Source organism: Anolis sagrei, chromosome 5 (genome assembly GCF_037176765.1).
Source record: "Anolis sagrei isolate rAnoSag1 chromosome 5, rAnoSag1.mat, whole genome shotgun sequence".
NCBI classification, from domain to species: Eukaryota; Metazoa; Chordata; class Lepidosauria; order Squamata; family Dactyloidae; genus Anolis; species Anolis sagrei.
Genome location: NC_090025.1, coordinates 113,344,911 through 113,362,891, shown reverse-complemented (window position 1 = coordinate 113,362,891; position 17,981 = coordinate 113,344,911). Strand labels below are relative to the sequence as shown.

The 17,981-nt window shown below is 38.0% G+C and overlaps 1 protein-coding gene across 3 annotated transcripts in view; it reads right to left on the bottom strand.

The window, feature by feature from the left end:
- The window catches only part of STIM2 (stromal interaction molecule 2), a 74,407-nt gene that overhangs the window by 30,826 nt on the left and 25,600 nt on the right, over positions 1-17,981 (bottom strand). For all 3 annotated transcript variants that reach the window (XM_060777856.2, XM_060777857.2, XM_067468999.1), the window contains exon 2: positions 9,708-9,838. In XM_060777856.2, the coding sequence (XP_060633839.2) occupies positions 9,708-9,838 (131 nt within the window). The remainder of the gene's footprint in view (positions 1-9,707; positions 9,839-17,981) is intronic.

The following is a 17,981-nucleotide window of genomic DNA, read 5'->3' as shown; positions in this document are numbered from 1 at the left end:
TCTCTATAGATCTTAGAAAACTATTTCTTGATTTAAGTCATTGACGTGCTGGCTGATACCCAAACAAGGGATGAGCTGAAGATGTCTCTCCCTTGGTCCTTTCACTATTGGCTGCTACTTCCCGGCGGATGTCAGGTGGTGCAATACCGGCTAAACAGTGTAATTTCTCCAGTGGTGTAGGGCGCAGACATCCCGTGATAATGCGGCATGTCTCATTAAGAGCCACATCCACTGTTTTAGCGTGGTGAGATGTGTTCCACACTGGGCATGCATACTCAGCATGCTACTTCAGGTAATGCAGCAAGATTAAAATTGTAACTCTCTCTTTTTGCTCAAGCCTCAAGTAGATCAGGTCACATTCTCAGACATCATTTCTCTGAACACATTCCAAATTATGCACTGCAACTATTTTCTTCATCAGATGGATGATCTGGAAAAGGGATATGGCAGGTGTCCCTTTGCTGCTGCTTCTAGTTCTTTGTCAGCTATGGTATCTTTCCAGCTACCTGTTTCAGATGGAGCCACCTCAGATATTAAAGGCATTTTTTGCTCTTTCCTGATGAGTAATTCCACAAGTATGATGCTCAGAAGAAAATACGAACAAAAAAACCCCCAAACTTGATGTTAACTGGATGATAAGATCTGTTTGTGTCTATTCTCCCCTTTTTTAAAATATGCAAGCCTGTCTGGTGATCTGGATTCAAATGCCATCAATATACCACTGCCACCCACTATTTCTGTTTTTGTTTTTTTTCTTTTCGTTTGAACAAGAAGCAGTGTAAGTGATGTCCAGATGCCTGGAATTAGTTATGCATTGTATGAGAGTAATATGCTTAAAGCTACATCTTCAAAAGGATGTCATAAGAAAAAGGGAGCACCCTTGCCAGTCTCAAGCAGCCTTGGAGACTAGGACGAGGAGCAATGGATTCCTCAGGGAAAGAGATTCTACCTAAACATCAGGAAGAATTTCATTATGGTTAAGAGCTGATTAGCAGCGGAATATGCTACTTCAGAGCATGGTGGATTTTTTTTTTATCTGGAGGTTTTTAAGCAGAGGCTGGATAGCCATCTGTTGAGGGTACTTTGTGTGTTCCTTCATGACAAGGTGTTGGACTGGATGGCCCTTGTGGTCTCATCCAACCCTATGACTCAAGAAACAAAAGCAAGAGATGTTGTTAACAGATGATGCGGCCCTTTTTGCAGTATTCCCTTGCAAAGAAAAAATAATAATTTCTTTGCCGCCTAGGAGCCCTGTCAGATTAAGTGTTTTTACCAGCTCCTTAAAGAAAGCCTGCAGTGCAAAAGTGTTTTTCCCTTCACATTTGGCTACCACACCAGTTTTAGCTGTTCCTGGAAACAGACAGTCTTTCTGCACTTGACTATTCCAGTGGACCCAGGTTTGATGGCACAACATAGTGTGATTGAAGTTTCCTTTGAAAACTAATAAAAGCCTAACATGACACCTATATTATTAACTGCAGCACCCACTCCCCCCCACCCCCCAGCAAACTTATCACACATCTTCAAAGGTCTGCAGTGGTTTCCAGTGTGTTCTCTGGCACAATTCATGGTACGTTAAATCCCTAAAATGGCTGTGAATTGGATAAGTGAATCTTTACAATTTTGCAAGATCCTTCGCCCTCCCTATTAATATTCAAGAAGCATCAACATTTAACCTTTTTTTTATCTCAGCTGGCAACTTTTGTTTCTTTTAATTCATATCTATGGGTCCCCTGCTTTTATATAACCATTACTAGATACAGTTTATGAAGTGCCCACCATTTATTAAGTAATGCGTGAAGATTAAATTTCTTTTTTAAAGGCTAGGGGAAGAGAAAAACAAGCAAACGAAAGCATGGATTCCTAAAGTTATGAAGTTGTTATAATGACTGTTTAGAAAGTAAACATTTCTAATCAGTCAATCAGTACAAACTAGAACCTATCCTTTGAAGCAGCAAGATATAATGGATTTTTAATAGGTAACTGTTCCACTGGCTGCTGCTCTGTCAATTTAATTTCCACATTTTTTAAAAAAATTAAAAGGGTAAAGTAGGTTTACATGTTTGGATTGCAACTCCTAGCCACCAGTGACCAAATTGGACAAAATGAGGATGCCCTGTATACCTACTATCATGAAGCTCCACCTGACCCAGCAGCTCACAAAGGCTGCAGCTATGCAGGACTATGTCTGTCTAAAATGACACCTAAATTAGACCTGGTGATACTAAATGGTAGGGCTGAAGGTGATAAGGGCAGGGAGTTGAAGTGATACAGTTTCAACAATAGATTACAGTATTGTATCACACAATATCCTGAATAGGGTGTTAGTGTAAGGTGGGAGAATGCACAGGTAGCAACCACCTTCCCCTGTGTATATCCCTGTAGATAGAAAATGAAATAACCCATATTGCTGAATATAAACCCTTAGCAACTGCGAGGTTTTCCTGAATTAGATGGTCTGACTAACTAAATGAACAAATGAACAAGAAACTTCATTCCAATGAAAGCCTACACAAGTAATATGCCTTGCTAAGGGCAACCTCCCCAGAAACAACAATAACAATATTTCTGGATATAATTCTCTCAATCCAGGCCAGTCTGAACCACAAAAAATGACCTAGGCACTTCCTGTCATCAACCAATTCTAAATGCTAGTATGTCTGGGAATGTAAGGATATGAAAAACACCGTAATGGTAAAATATAGGTTATATAGGTCAGCTAACCTCACTACATTACCAGCAGGCTGGTTCAATCTTTTTAAAAAGTACAAAAATCTGATTAAAATAAAAAAGAACCCGACTCAAAGAGAAGCATGGCAGGATCTAATAGAGGCCTTTAGAAAGAAAGAATCTGCCACCTTTTGGGGAATTGTCTCAAAAGGATGGCAAAATGCTCCTTCAGAAGTGGAATATGTAATTCCATCTACTGTCTGGGAAGAATATTTTCACTCCCTATATTGTCCGTCCCGTCCCGTTCCCCCCGTCCCCATCCCAAGCAGTGCCACCCCAGAGTGGCCCCCAGTCACTCTAGAGGAAGTTCATAGGCTTATTCTAAATCTAAAACAGGGCAAAGCCCCAGGCATTGATAATATCCCACCAGAGCTACTAAAGGCCAATACTGAATGGTGGGTACCAGTGGTAACTGCTTTGTTCACTAGCATTGATTTCTCTGCAAAGATTCCAGATGATTGGGGATTAGCAATCACTATATCTTTATATAAGAAAGGAAAAAGATCTGACCCCTCTAATTCTAGCCCTTCAGTCTTCTAAGTGTTATCAGCAAATTATATGTGCCCCAGCTCTGCAAAAAAAAAAAAAGTTGACTGGATGGAACAAGAACATATCTTAGCAGAAGCACAAGCAGGTATCAGGGCGGAGCACTCGACTACTGATCAAGGACTAGTGCTCCTCTGCCTAGCTGAAAAATATGCTCTAATAAAAGGGGGTTCCTTTTATGCTACTTCCATAGATTTTAAAGCTGTTTCTAACCTTATCTCATGATAGATTATGGGAAAAGCTAAGTGTTACAAATGAGCAGATACCCAGAAATTAAAACAGTATGATGTTGCTAACTCCACGAGTTACTTAACAAAGACAGACATTCCCAAATTTAGGAGATCCTTCGGCCTGGGCAGATTCAATGCATTACCAACTGCATTACTGCAGGGTATGTTTACAGGAATCCCCTACCATGAGTGTGTATGCTGATTAAGCATGGAGAAGGTGGAAACAGCCTTTTACAATGTCATTTCTATAAGGATATTCTACCTGTTTTTATTACCACAATTGTATAGAAGATCCCAGGCAGAAATGAAGAATATTATTTAAAACATCTTATAGTGGATAGGGACCCATTGATCATTTATAGAGTGGCTAAGTGCAGCAGCTGTAAAAATAAGGAAACAGTTTGTGGATAGTTTTAGTAGATAAATTTTTAACTTACTCATTTTATTACCCATGGACTTTCTGCTTTTAATGTTGTGAATTTTGGTTTTAATGCTGACAACTACAAAAAGATGCCTAAGTGAGGGCAAGAAGTTTATGATAGATATCTTTCACATCTTGGGAGAGTATCTCTTTTAAATACAAACCAAACATACTGCAATCATGTATTTGAACACAAGTCTTTGCCTGACAAAAGAAAAGCCTGGCCTATTTTTCCTCAGCAGTAAAATGCAGGATTAAAATGATAAACATCCGAGGAAGGCTGATAGTACATTTTGCTCTGACAAGCAGCAATTTCGCAGAGTATCAAGTAGAGGTTTTTCCAAGTCCCTATCACCTATGAACTTCTAACACACTCACAAACAATACTCAACAAAACATTTCTGCTATAACCATTTTCATGTATGTCATAAAAACATTATATAGCTCAGTAATTCTACTTATCCTAACACAACATATTTTACACAAAGCACTAGCATAAAATTTCAGCCATTTACAGAATCCAAATTCACTTCACTATTTGAAATCTGCTTTAGCTCCGAGCTCTTCCCTAGTAGTGGGAAGATGTCTCTGACTTACACCTCCCACTTTATTATGGAAGCTGCACTAAATCAAGAGGAGCAGAAGCAGCTGAGCAATTCACACCTTCTACTGTCTTTCACAGAGAGGACTGATTTCAGGCAGGCCAGGCTGTGCTGTAACCCAGGCAGTGAGGTCAAGTTTAAGCCATCTGCAGCTTTCATATACTGTGGATTAGTCTATATTACTAAATGTATAACTCTGGTGGCATTACAATGAAATTCCCAATTTCCCAGGTATTTCCCATGGTCAAGCAATACAAAGTTATCTTTTCAGGGTGTTAAAAAATTAAAACTTGGGAAAAGAAAAATTACAAGCCATCTGACATTCTTTAAGATGCATTTAATGACCCCATTTCTTTTAGAAGTGCATACCATTCTTTGAACTATTTCTTTCTTTCTTCAGAAATAAATAAATAAATAATGATTTGGCACATAGAAGTGTTTGTAAAACATATGACATTCATGTTTTTAGTCTGATGCTGACAAAAATCAGGAAGTGTCAGGATTTCTGCAACACATCTTTCACTACCAAATGGGTGTTTATTTATCATGGTACATTTACATTTTAAATAGTGAGGAGTGCTGGGAGATGCACTCCAACAACATTTGGAGAGCTGCGGAATTGCTTCCCTTGCCATAAATGCTCATAAATAAAAGAAGAATTTCCCATGGAAATTAAAGAAGAGTACAAAACCAACAAAAGACGGGGTAAGATAAATAGTAACAGAGTAAGTTCATTACTCAGAGATACCACTAAAAGCCTTTTTAAAATAGTATTCAGACATGAGTATCCAAAAGAAACACCAATAAGAAAATTCTTTGACTCTCAGCCTCAGAGAAAGGCAAACCCATTATCAGCAAAACTTGCCAAGAAAGTCCTGTGATAGGTTCACCTTAGGGTCACCACAAGTTAAAAGTGACTTCAACACATATAACAAGAACAAGAGTCTTTATATACTTTACTAAATATAGAATTTCAGTAGGGCATTCTTATTGGTCATACTTCTCAGGCAGGTACCTGATTGTGGTGCTTGGGGATAGCTGCTCCTCAAAAAAGGAACTTCTATATGGTATCCCAAAAAGGTGCTATTCTAATGCTTTTAAACATTTACATGAGATCATTCAGAGGCATGGGGCAGGGTGCTATCGGTATGCTGATGACACCAAATATATTTCTCCATGCTTTCAAGAACAGCTTTAACTAAAGATACTGTGTCTCTTCTGAATGCCTGGAGGAGGTAATGAGCTGAATCCAGATAAGACAAAGGGTCCTAACCTGGGGTTGGAGGAGGGTCAACCATTCTGGATGGAGTTGCACTCCTCCAGAAAGACTGTTTTGCAGTTTGGGGCTGCCCCTCACTCTGCCTCTCCAAATGTCAGCCTAGATTGATGTGATGGTCAAGAGTGTTTATTCTCAGCCCTGGCTGCACTCCTTCCTAGAACTGAAAAATCTAACATTGATAGTGCACACATTGGTAACCTCAAAGCTGGACTTCTGCAATGGGCTGTACATTAGGCTACATCTATACCAAGTTTGGAAACTCCAGTTAGTTCAAAACATGGCAGCCAGATTGATTATGGGTACATCTAGGAGTGATAACATTACACCTACACTAAAGTCACTCCACTGGTTGCCAATTACTTTCCAAGGAAAAGTACAAAATAAAATGCTATACTTGTCAATGTAATACACTGTTTTTCAGAGAAACATTTGACAAATGTCCTACTGTATCCTATGAAACTTCTCAATCAAGTATGTTATCAGACAAATTAATCTATTTCACAGACAGATTAATCTAACTGATCATAGTATATTTGCTCATAATGTTACAAAATGATTTGTCATTGCTGAAAGACTGCCACATCTACTAGCCTTCAGCATGAGTCTAATCAAAACCTAAGAGCCAGTAGGAAGAGTACAAAATAAAATACAAATCAACTGGAATGTCCAGGGAATTACTTCCAACCTTAGTACCAAGTTTGTATAGGACATGATCCCCACTAATTAACAGTTTGGTTATTTGTGATCCTATTTTCCAAAGGCTGCTTCCTGTATAATTAATGTCTTCTGGTGGAATTTCCTTCCTCCAACAAAAAATATTAAGTATAATGACAACCCATGAAATATAGTTAACAGGAAAATCAGCACAATATAATGGAAAAGAATTTGGATATGCAACTATGAACCAAACTGAACACTCTACATAAAATTAATAAAAGTATGGGAAAATGTGATTAGATGATTGTAGAGATATCAGGCTAATAATGAACATACAAAGGATCTAAGTCAGGCATGTGCAAACTTCAGCCCTCCAGATGTTTTGGACTTCAACTCCCACAATTCTAAACCACCTGGAGGGCTGAAGTTTGCCCATGCCTGATCTAAGTGCTACACTATAATAAAATTTTGAAGTATTGGATTTGATTTGCCTAGCGCTAAATGACTATCACTATACTATTGTATTCTGATTTGGGTATTTTCCTGAAATTGGAATTAGTGAAGCCATAGGAAGTCAGAAAGTGGGTTTCTAACTCAACAGATTTTAGAAAACCAAATGAGAACAGCAATAACCCAAGAGAAAAACTGTGATTTTATTTTTTTAAGGGATGTGTTTTAATGGGGTTTGCTGTAGATCTCTTACATTTTATATGCAAGGTCGTCCTCCACATTTTCAGGTTAACCATACACGGATTTGAATATATGCAGATTTCTGTATTTACCACTGTGTCTGATGCTGTCCTATACATGACCAGTAAAAAAAGGGTAGTTTTCCCACTTTCCTTTTGGAATCTGCATCCCTAACACCCACAAATGTAGATGGAACTCCTATAATTTAAACGTATTTAAACAAATATTTTTATATCCTCCAGGCAACAGAAAAAGTGCTAAATCCCCTTTAAAATACAAAATTGATCAAAGGTAATCAATTGTGATGGGTCCAATAGTCTATCCAATGATCGAAAAATGCCACACTTCTGCAAATAAACCAAAACATGATAGGAAGTAAAGTTCTGTTTTTGAGAAAGATAAGGGGTTTTTGTTTTTGTTTTAAGCAGTGCAAAATGTCCCATTCTGAAGGTGAATTGCCTATATCAGTCATATTCCCATCCAAAGGTACTGACTGCAACATTTTTCATCATTAGCTGCTCAAGCAAGAGTTGCTGTAGATGGCAGGTTGACAACAATTTTAAAAAGACTGAGATCTCCAATTTATGGGCAAATATTTAGTACTACAAGTCCTCACCTAATGATGAAAAATATTCACACCATTTGACAGGTTTGGGGGGGGGGTTACTGAACAAAAGTCCAGTTTCAATAATTTTAAACTCAGTGCTTTGCATTACAATGATGTTATTCCTCTTCTTCAATCTCAATTCATACTTGAGGCCAAACCACACATCATGAGGAAGCTACATAAAAGCATACACGTGTCTATCTCATTCATACATATAATGAAAGAGCTTCTCTTTTAAGAACAGCCTATATTATCACTCAGAAGGGTTTAATCTACTTCTTCCTCTACCCTACATCTTGCTGTGTGTTATTAGCTAACACTTCTTTCTACACAATAAACATCAAAGAATTTAAAAAGAGGGTAGGAAAGGATAGTTTCTTCACCTGCATGTTTTTTAAAAAATGTTTTTCAAAGTGGTGCCCTCTCCTATTTTTACCTAGCTTGCCCCTCTTCATGCATCAGAATCAACAAGGAAGTATCCAGCTGTTGTATTATAAAACCTTAAACCTTCACCCAAGATCATCAACTATCCATTTTGTCTCTCCATTTTTCACTCCCTGCAGTTGGGGAAAGGCTGGCCAGAGGTTGTCCAAGGCAGATAAATATTTTTTGTTATTATTAAGAAGAGTGCTGCTTAAATAATACACGGACTTAACAGTTTCAGAGGCAATAATATTTCCTTAACTGGTCAAAAAAGAAAGCTCTCACCAAAGGACCAAGTTCTGAACATACTGTTCAGGGGTCAGGAATGCAGGCCCATTGAACATTTAGATGATAAGAAGTTATTTCAACCCAGAAACAGGTTGGTGCCATACAGTTAAAATCTGAGTGGAGCAATCCACTCCCCTTCCCTGTCATCTATAACTTTTTCCACTTTCTCTTTGCCTTTATTATATTTAACAACTCTCTAAAACTTGCCACCTTAAGCTACCAGGTTGTTGTCAAAAACAACTAAAAATAGAAACATGTGGCCATACAGCCATGCAAAAAGAAAGATTTTTTGACTTCTAAAATATAAATAAGTGGGACTGATGAAATGCATCCTTCAGTGATGAACTAGCTGACCTGTCAAGAGCAAGAAACTACCATAGGACAACAAACAGTTTAAACTTCGCATACCATGTCCAGCAACCATTTCTTTCTGCTAAGATAGGTAAGAAGATCATTGTAATTTGTATTGAAATCTGATGCTAGGGATGAGGGGGATATTAAAAGGGAGAAAGAAGACAAAAAAAAAAAAACAGCTTCTTGGATGTCCGGAGTCCTCTTGCAATCTCCTTTTAACTCTTCTCCCCAAGTCTTCAAATTCTGAGAATTACTTTCCTGCAGCCTGGATTCACCTCCCTCCCCCAATGTCACCAAGCATTCACCCTTAGGCTCTGGAAGCAGAAGCACAATAATATCATCATCACCCAGGATCTCAAGAAGTCCTACAGTAGGTCCCAGAAGATGCCTGCGTCACTGTGTGTCAACTATGACAGCATAGCATTTGACTGTCTCTGCTCCCCACCCACCCACCCCCAGTTAGTCTACATCTGTATGAGAGAACAGAAAAAGGTGAACTGGAGGTAGGATGTTTCTAGAAACTGCACAGATATAAAGGACATCCCTGTTATGGGGATAAAACTAATAAAATAATTTGTGCTCCTCTATTTATCTTCATTTCTCAATGTGTCACTGTGCTGATGTGCCACTGAAAAGATCTGCACCCTTCACAAATGTCTTTCATCAATATAGAAGTAATGAAAATGCCATTAAGGTCTTGCATTATAGTTGTCTATCAACAACACTCCATACCAAGGTTCTTAGTAATATCATCATAAGCCCCACAGCTTCCTGAAGTACACCAGAACCCTGTTAAGGACTGCACATGTTTTCTTACTGCTCATATCATTTCATATTTTTTCAAAAAACATACTGAAAGTAAAATCTTTCCTCCACTTACCTCATCACTTTCATCTACTTCAATGCCCCCGTCCTTGTCATCATCCATTTGTTTATGAATTGTGCGGAGAGCTTCTAGGCTATATTTATCCTCTTCTGTAAAACATGGTGGGCTCAATAAATGACAAGGATCTGTGGGAGCAAGGGGGAAAAAACATTATCGACTTGAAAAGTCACATAAAAGAAGCAACAAAGGTACTGTAAGAAAATTGTTTCTGCTAAGGGACTATTTCAAATTACCTACTTCTCATAAATCGCCGTAATTTGCAAACTACCACTATTATTTCTGTATTTCTTTATGGATGATGTACTAGAATCAGTGTTTCTAAAACGCTGGTCTTGCTGGTGTTTTGGACTTCTCCTCCCAGAAACCCCTTATCATTGGTCAAGGCAGCTGAGGCTTCTGGGAGTTTAAATCCAAAAAACCTAGTGGACTAGAGTTTGGGAATTAATACTTCTCTACTGAGGAAGGAGGGGGCACCTGGATATGTTCATTTTTCTATGGTAAGTGAAGTGTCAATTGAGAAGAAATTTAGTATATATTTAAATGGAAACTGAATACAAAATTCACCCTTGAAACTTCTAGCTTCAGAGTGAACCGTCATCTTGTGTAAGAGAACATCTATTTAACACCGAAGAGCTCTACCATCTTTTTTTGTTTATATTCCATACACATTAATACCAATTTAGTTCTTATGTCAGATATTTCCAACATCTTCACCATGCTTAGTGTAAAGACACAGGTACACCTGCGTTCACAAAGCCTCTCACAAAAAAAATGTTTTAAAAATGTTTGTATGCCCTAGGTTTTACTTTTCCTCTTTGGTTTCTGTCTTGCTGGAAGCTTCTTAGCCATATCTGCACTGGGAGGATGGTAAAGAAAGGATTAAGGAATACTGACATTCTATGTAAAGCTGGTGAAATATTTAAAATAATCCCTGGATGAATTTGGAGACGCTTCAATGCAATTAATATTTTTCAAAACATGCAAAATATTTTTGCTGACTTATCCAAGGTTTACTTGACTCCAAAGTATCCACTTTTTAAAGTTTTAAACAAAATATTTACTGAACCTGTTGACCTTCTCTTTTTTATAGTATAAGAATCTATCCTTATTATTTTCCTGTTATTTTTATCCAACCTTATTTTTGCCAAAGTTTCTGTTAAGTAATTAATGCCAGGGAACACATCAACTCTGTGAACTGTATGCCATAACCAGATGATGTTTAAAGTACTGAGATAAAGGTGAACAAAGATTACAAAATTAAAAGAAAGAATAGTTTTATCACCAGGCAGCTGAGAGGTAATACTGTGATATAGAACAGACCATTCCTCTACTTTATATTTGCTTCTGGTTTCCTCATTTTTGCCCATTTTCCCTTGAATTATGAGGGACTGTTTATTTTTTAATAACTGCACAGAACTTACAACAGTTTTAGGAGCTTTAAAATATCACAGCAAAAACGCAACATCATACACTAATCAAAGTCATGATCGGCTGAAACATTCTGATTTTACCACAAAAACTTGCTCTTGCAAAGCAGCACTATTTAAGAAAACACTGAACTGTCCCATTCCTGAAATGCTTATGAAAGAAATGATACTCTAGCAAGAACTCATTAAACATAGGAAAGAGTAGTGATAGTTGCAGCAAACATACACAATTAGCTGTTAGCTTAGCTTGCATATACATTTTCTTTTAAATTTATCTGCTGTTGGCCAAATGCTTAAAACCCCAACATTATGTCAAGGCTTCATGAGGATGGAAGGGCTACATTCCAATCTCTGAGAGAAATCAATAGAAAAGTCAATTATTCCAAAGCTTCAGCGCAAGAACAAAATTTCCATTGCCCTGAATTGGGTAGATCCTGTACATCCTCCTTCCTTATCACATACCCAGCACTCAGGCCTGTAGCGAAGGGGGGGGGGGGTATTAGGGGTTCACCCCCCCCCCCAATTTTTCAGGTTAAAAAAAATAAACCTGGTTTACTCATGAATTTCAACTGGTTAACCAAATCCCCATGCTAAGTATATGAGATGCAAAAAATTAAGTGTCCCTCCAGAACTGCAAGCACTATCTCAAGCAAATATTGACAATTTATTCACACTACTTACTTGCAGCAATAGCCGATGTAATGAAGCAACCAAGTTGGGGGGGGGGTGTTGAATGCTCTCTTTAAGGAGGCCAGACTTGGTGGAAGTGGTTGACAGGGGCTGAGCTGCAGGCTATTCAAGGCTGCTCTGCCCCCTGCTGTGCTCTTTGCTTCAGCATGAGCTAGGAGGCAGGTTTCAAACCCCACCCTCCCACGAAATTTTCAACACCCCCCCCCCCGAAAATTTCAACCCCTCCCAAAAAAATTTCTGGCTACAGCCCTGCCAGCACTGCAATATGTCCCAGCTGTTCAACTACTCAAGTAAAACTACATTAAAAGTCATAATTTCAATTATAACATATGCTTTCCTTGTTTTAGCATTTTAATCATAAATATGATGAGATTTTAAGTTGAAATGGTTCTCTTATTTACAAATCCTGGAAATGTATAAAGCAGACATAAAGGAGATTGTAATAGAATTACATCAGAATCTGAGAAAGGATTAGGGGGTGATGATGAGAATTTGTTAGCTGTAATGTATAACTTGTTAATAAAAGTCTCAATGAGGAACAAATAAAAAAACTCATAGATCAAATGGTCTATGAGTTCAGGATATAGTATAAACTGGGCTCCATGGAAGAAAGTTTGAAAGAAACTTAAGTACACTCTTTGTTATGATCTGAAATCAAAATCTGAAAATGATGTGTCAGTGGCATCTTTATCCAGTTAAACTGTCAAAAATGTAAAAAGAGATGAGTAACTGTTGGAAGAGTTTTTAAAAAGCTGGTTCATTTTACATATGAGTTGGAAATTGAATGAAAGAAAAACATGAACAACCTGGATGATTAGATCTTGTGCACAAAAAAAGATGAAGCAGAAATATAACTTACTTGCCATCTTGGAAAAAGTTTTGATATCAGAAAAAGCACATGGTAGATTAATGTAGTATATGGTAAAAGGTAAAGGTTTTCCCTTGACATTAAGTCTAGTCGTGTCCGACTCTGGGGGGTGGTGCTCATCTCCACTTCTAAGCCGAAGAACTGGGATTGTCCATAGACACCTGCAAGGTCATGTGGCCAGCATGACTGCATGGAGTGCTAACAGCGGGAGCTAACCCTGTTCCCCGGATTAAAACCGCCAACCATTTGGTCAGCAAGTTCAGCAGTTTAACCCGCTGTGCCATTGGGGGATCCCACAGAATAAAAGGGGAGGCAATGATATAGTTTTTGATAAATATTGGGAAAGTATATTATTTCAAAAGTTTGAGAAGTGAAATTGAGATATTAGATTAGAGGGATTGAGATGAGGTTTAGTTCATATACTTTGATTTATAAACAGTTACCAATACAGCTCATTTTACACACAGTTAGTGTTTATAGTGGGTACAGAGCTTAGAAATAATTTTGGTGATAACAATATCTATGTTTGTGATAGAGGGAATAACAATGTTATTTAGAGTCATACATTATAGTAGGTATAGATTTTAATGTTGCTTTTAATGTATTTAATGACTTACAATGTTTAGTTTTATTTTGTATTATTTCATTTTTATTCTGTTTAGTTTTCCACCATCTGTTTGGTTTGCTATTAGCAATTTTTTTTTCTAAACTGAATAAAGTGTAATTAAAATGCAAGGGGAGAAAGGTTGCCCTAAACTCAGCCTCACCAGATGAATTTCACTCACGTCGCCTTAAAATCTTCTATATTGGCTGATGACTTTACCTCAATCCCATGGTTATAAGAGGAACACCTGAAAAGGGGAGGCAATAGTTCTGTCACCACTTTGCATGTTTTTGTCACTTTCTGTATGCAGAATGCGACTTGCTCACCACATAACTCAAAATCCTGGAAAATCATGCATTAGGGGATGTTCTCTTCTTCTAAAAGTAACATTTTGTGTGTGGAGAGCAACATAATTGCATAATGATGGTGCAGGACAAGTGCATTCCTCTCCTTTGCATAGTTTACAGTGGCTATATATGGCAGTCAGTGTCCATTCTCTCTCTCTCTCTCTCTCTCTCTCTCTCTCTCTCTCTCTTTTTTTTTTTTTTATCCTCCTCATATTTGAACACACACACATCATAGCTTTGAGGATGTTTTGTGGAAGGCAGGGTAAAAATACCCATAGATAAATATGGGCAGACCAACAAAATTCTGCAATATAAATAAAACTGAGTCTCCATAAGAAGCCAATCCCTATCCCACCCCAGAATTAAAACAATTTTTGGAACTCAGGGAATTTGATTTGCAACAGGGGTGGGCCTCTCTTGCCTGGGCCTGGAACTGCTCTCACTCAATTCCTGCAAAAAATGAATAACCAAAGCTGCAGATATGAAGCATCCATGAAAAGTGTTCACCACATCACTAAAATCAATTGAGACCAACTGGTTCTTGACTTTACATAGGTTACCTAATATATGATACTGTACTGAAACTGTGTTCTGTTTATTCTGTAAAAGAAGGTTGGGAAGGATTCTTTATGTTTTTTCAACAGAAGACACAAGGAAACTATCAGTTCCCTTGAGGACTAGTCAAGAGAACACTTGATACCTCTCACAGATCAAATTCTGAAGGCGAAGGGAGGACAGTGACCTGATTGAAAATTAAAAGACAAGCCATTTTACGGCTGTGGGGGGAAGGGGAAGAAAAATCAAGCTGATCTCCTTTGCTTCTTTTGGCAAACTCAGAAAAGGGATTTTTATTTGTGCTTTTATTTTACTTGAGGTAAAATATTTTATATTAATACTTTTAAACTGTTATTCTTATTTCTCTTAAATATCTAACCATATGCTTGATATTTATATTAAAAGGTATAACTGAATGCAGAATTCATATCAGCTACCAAGACAATTAAGGCTAGATTCAAAACAAGACAACTGAAAGAGAGCAATCAGGTTCAAAACGAATTTAGAGTAATAACTGATTTATTTACTTGTGTATTTATTGAAGTATTTATAAGAGATCTCTTAGCAGATTACAAATAAAATTAAAGCAGGGTGGACAGGCTAAAAGAACATTGAGATAATTTAATTAAGCTAAAAACGTATCAACAATATACTAAATGTAAAACAAAATTTAAAAATATAAAAGTTTGAAATTCTATCTTTCTATCTATCTCTCTATCTCTGTGGATGGTGTGGGCCATTTCCGTGGCCAGTTCTGCCTTTGAACTGACATAACTAATTACATGGACCCAAAGTTGTGGATTGCTCTGAATACTGGGGCCAGAATTCAGAGTAACCTGCGACTGTGGTTTAAACTCAAGTCAAACATGCATCAAGGACACTCTGCTCCTTGTTACCTTGGATCACCTCTATGTGGGGTTTAGCCAATCACAGAGCTGATTCAGGGCCACTTTGCAGTACATAGTCAGTGAAGATGTTCCCAAAGTTGCTTTAGAATGCACCTCAAAATGAGTATTCAACTCTAGTCTAAATACCAAAATAAGGCATATAGTCAAAAAGTATCATAAAGGAAAGTTGAAAAGAATTTCAAATAGAGAGCTCAAGGAGCCACAAAACAATTAAGCAGTAAACAAGTGGGTTCAAGTACAGTCCACCCATCAGACTCTACTTAGTCAGTCATACCAGCAATCCCAAGTGGATGTTCTCTGGAATCATGTAACAAAGATGTGTGGTTTACATTATCACAATATTATGTTTAATCCAAAGGACATCTGCCCTTGAGCTTTGCTACTCTGTTGATGAATATGCCTGCCCAGTGTGGAATATGTTTCACAACATTAAAACAGTGGATGTGGCTCTTAATCAGATATGCCGCATTATCACAGGATGTCTAAACCCAACACCGCTGGAGACATTATACTGTTTAGCCCGTATTGCATCACCTGACATCCGTCAGGAAGTAGCAACCTGTAATGAAAGGACCAAGGCATTGACATCTCTGGCCCATCATCTATTTGGATATCATCCAATATGTTAACAACTTAAATGAAGAAATCGCTTTCTAAGATCTACGGAGATACTCGCAGGAACATCTCAAGAGTCCAAAAGTGGTAGGCTAAAACCCAGAACCTCTATTAGTGCCTGATACCAGATAATAAACTTCCCCCTAGGCACACAGAAGACTGGGAGACTTGGAAGACACTGAACAGACTGTGCTCTGGCACCACGAGATGCAGAGCCAATCTTTAAAAATGGGGTCACAAAGTGGAGTCCATGACATCCGAGTGTGGAAAAGGGCAAACCAGACCACCTACTACAATGTAGTCTGAGCCCTGCCACATGCACAATGGAGGACCTTTTTACAGTGACACCAGAGGCACTCCAAGTGGCCAGATACTGGACAAAGGAAATTCAGTATAAAGCAAATTTTTTAACTTTGTTTGTGGGTTTTTTAAAATACATTATAACTATATTCTCAATTCAATTCTGACACGATAAATAAATACTACATATTCACTGTAATTGTAGCATAAAGGAAACATAGGACAATGGAATACATCTGACAAATAGTTGAGGGAATGACACAGGAAATGAATATGTAACTCCTTGACTTCAAGCAGTAGATTAACATTGCTACCATCATTAAAAGACCAGACAAAAATAAAATAAAGCAAGGACAGTAGAATGATAGCAAAAACTCTAGCTCAAACTTCATTCTTCAGTCTGATCTCTTCTAAGAACACCACAAGCTCAGTCTGAAACAAGTTTCACGGCGGATCACTACTTCCATTGTTTTAACTTAACACAGCTGTTCAAGAAGGTCTTGTTCACACAGGAGAGTTTGTCCTTGCATGTAACCAAAAGCAGCCTTGCAAATGGCTTTCAAGATGGAGAGTGATACCCTGGATTTGTAACAGGAAAAACAATTAAACTGATGCAGTAATGCATTCTCTAAAATTGCCCCTAAGTAATTTTATTCTCCATCAACTTTATCAGTAAGCTTAATTAATCTGATTTGTACAACATAATTGAAGGGTTTTTAATTTGGTTGTTCAAACCAAGGCTGCGGATTTAACTTGCCTAGGAATAAGGCCACTGAACATAATGTAGAAGATTTCCCTGTGGAGTGAGTATGAATATTTTACTGCCCTCTAGAGATTCAAATCTCCACTGACCAATAAAACTTGCTATAGGACACCGGCCAAGTTATCTCTCCCCTGCCCACTGCCTTGCACTTTTATTTCTTAAGAAATGTATTTAAAGTATACCCAATGTTACCTGTGAGCGAACAGGTATTTCCAACACTACAAAAACCTGTGAAGTCTATTTACTACAAGAAATAGTACAGCCTGGGCAGCAATGCCTTGGTATGTTAAACAGTCTGAAACAAATGTGACAAAACCTTTTTACAATATACAACTAATATTTAAAGCAAAATCTACAAAGTCTCTCTCATTTTTTCACACTGTAAAATGTTAGTTATAAAGGATCTGCAGAGAGACTTTACACACCAACCCCCCTCCCCCCCTTCCATGCCTCTATGTACATAAATGGGCCTATGTTTGGAGAAAGGCTACTATAAACTTCGATACATGTAGGCAGAGCCACCTTCTAATATGATAGTGGGGTGGAAGAGTTATCAGGGTGGTCATAACTGCACAATAGATAAAGTCATAAACAAAACAATTGGCAGACAAATGATAAAGTCTGTCCTCACATTTAAGAAGCACTTACCACCAAAATCTATGTAACATTTTTCAACAGTATGTAAGGTAAAGGTTTTCCCCTGACATTAAGTCTAGTCGGGTCCAACTCTAGAAGTTGGTACTCATCTCCATTTCTAAGTCACAAAGCCGGCATTGTCCGTAGACACTTCCAAGGCCATGTGGTCGACATGACTGCATGGAGCGCCGTTACCTTCCCGCAGAAGCAGTATTTATTAATGTACTAATATTTGCATGTTATCGAACTGCTAGGTTGGCAGAAGCTGGGGCTAACAGCAGGGGTTCACCCCACTCTCCAGATTTGAACTGGTGACCTTTCGGTCAGCAAGTTCAGCAGCTAAGCAGTTTAACCCACTGCGCCATCAGGAGCTAGCAGCAAAATAGGGCCAACCAGAAAGAAGGGAATAATGGGTTTTAAGAAGGAACAAATCTAAAATAGAAATACTGAGTAGCATTCAAATCTCCACTTACTTCTCTTCAGTCTAGGACTTAATCCTTAAGGCAAGAAAAGAAATTGGAAGCAGGGGAAGCAGACCATCAGCTGCAGAAGGTG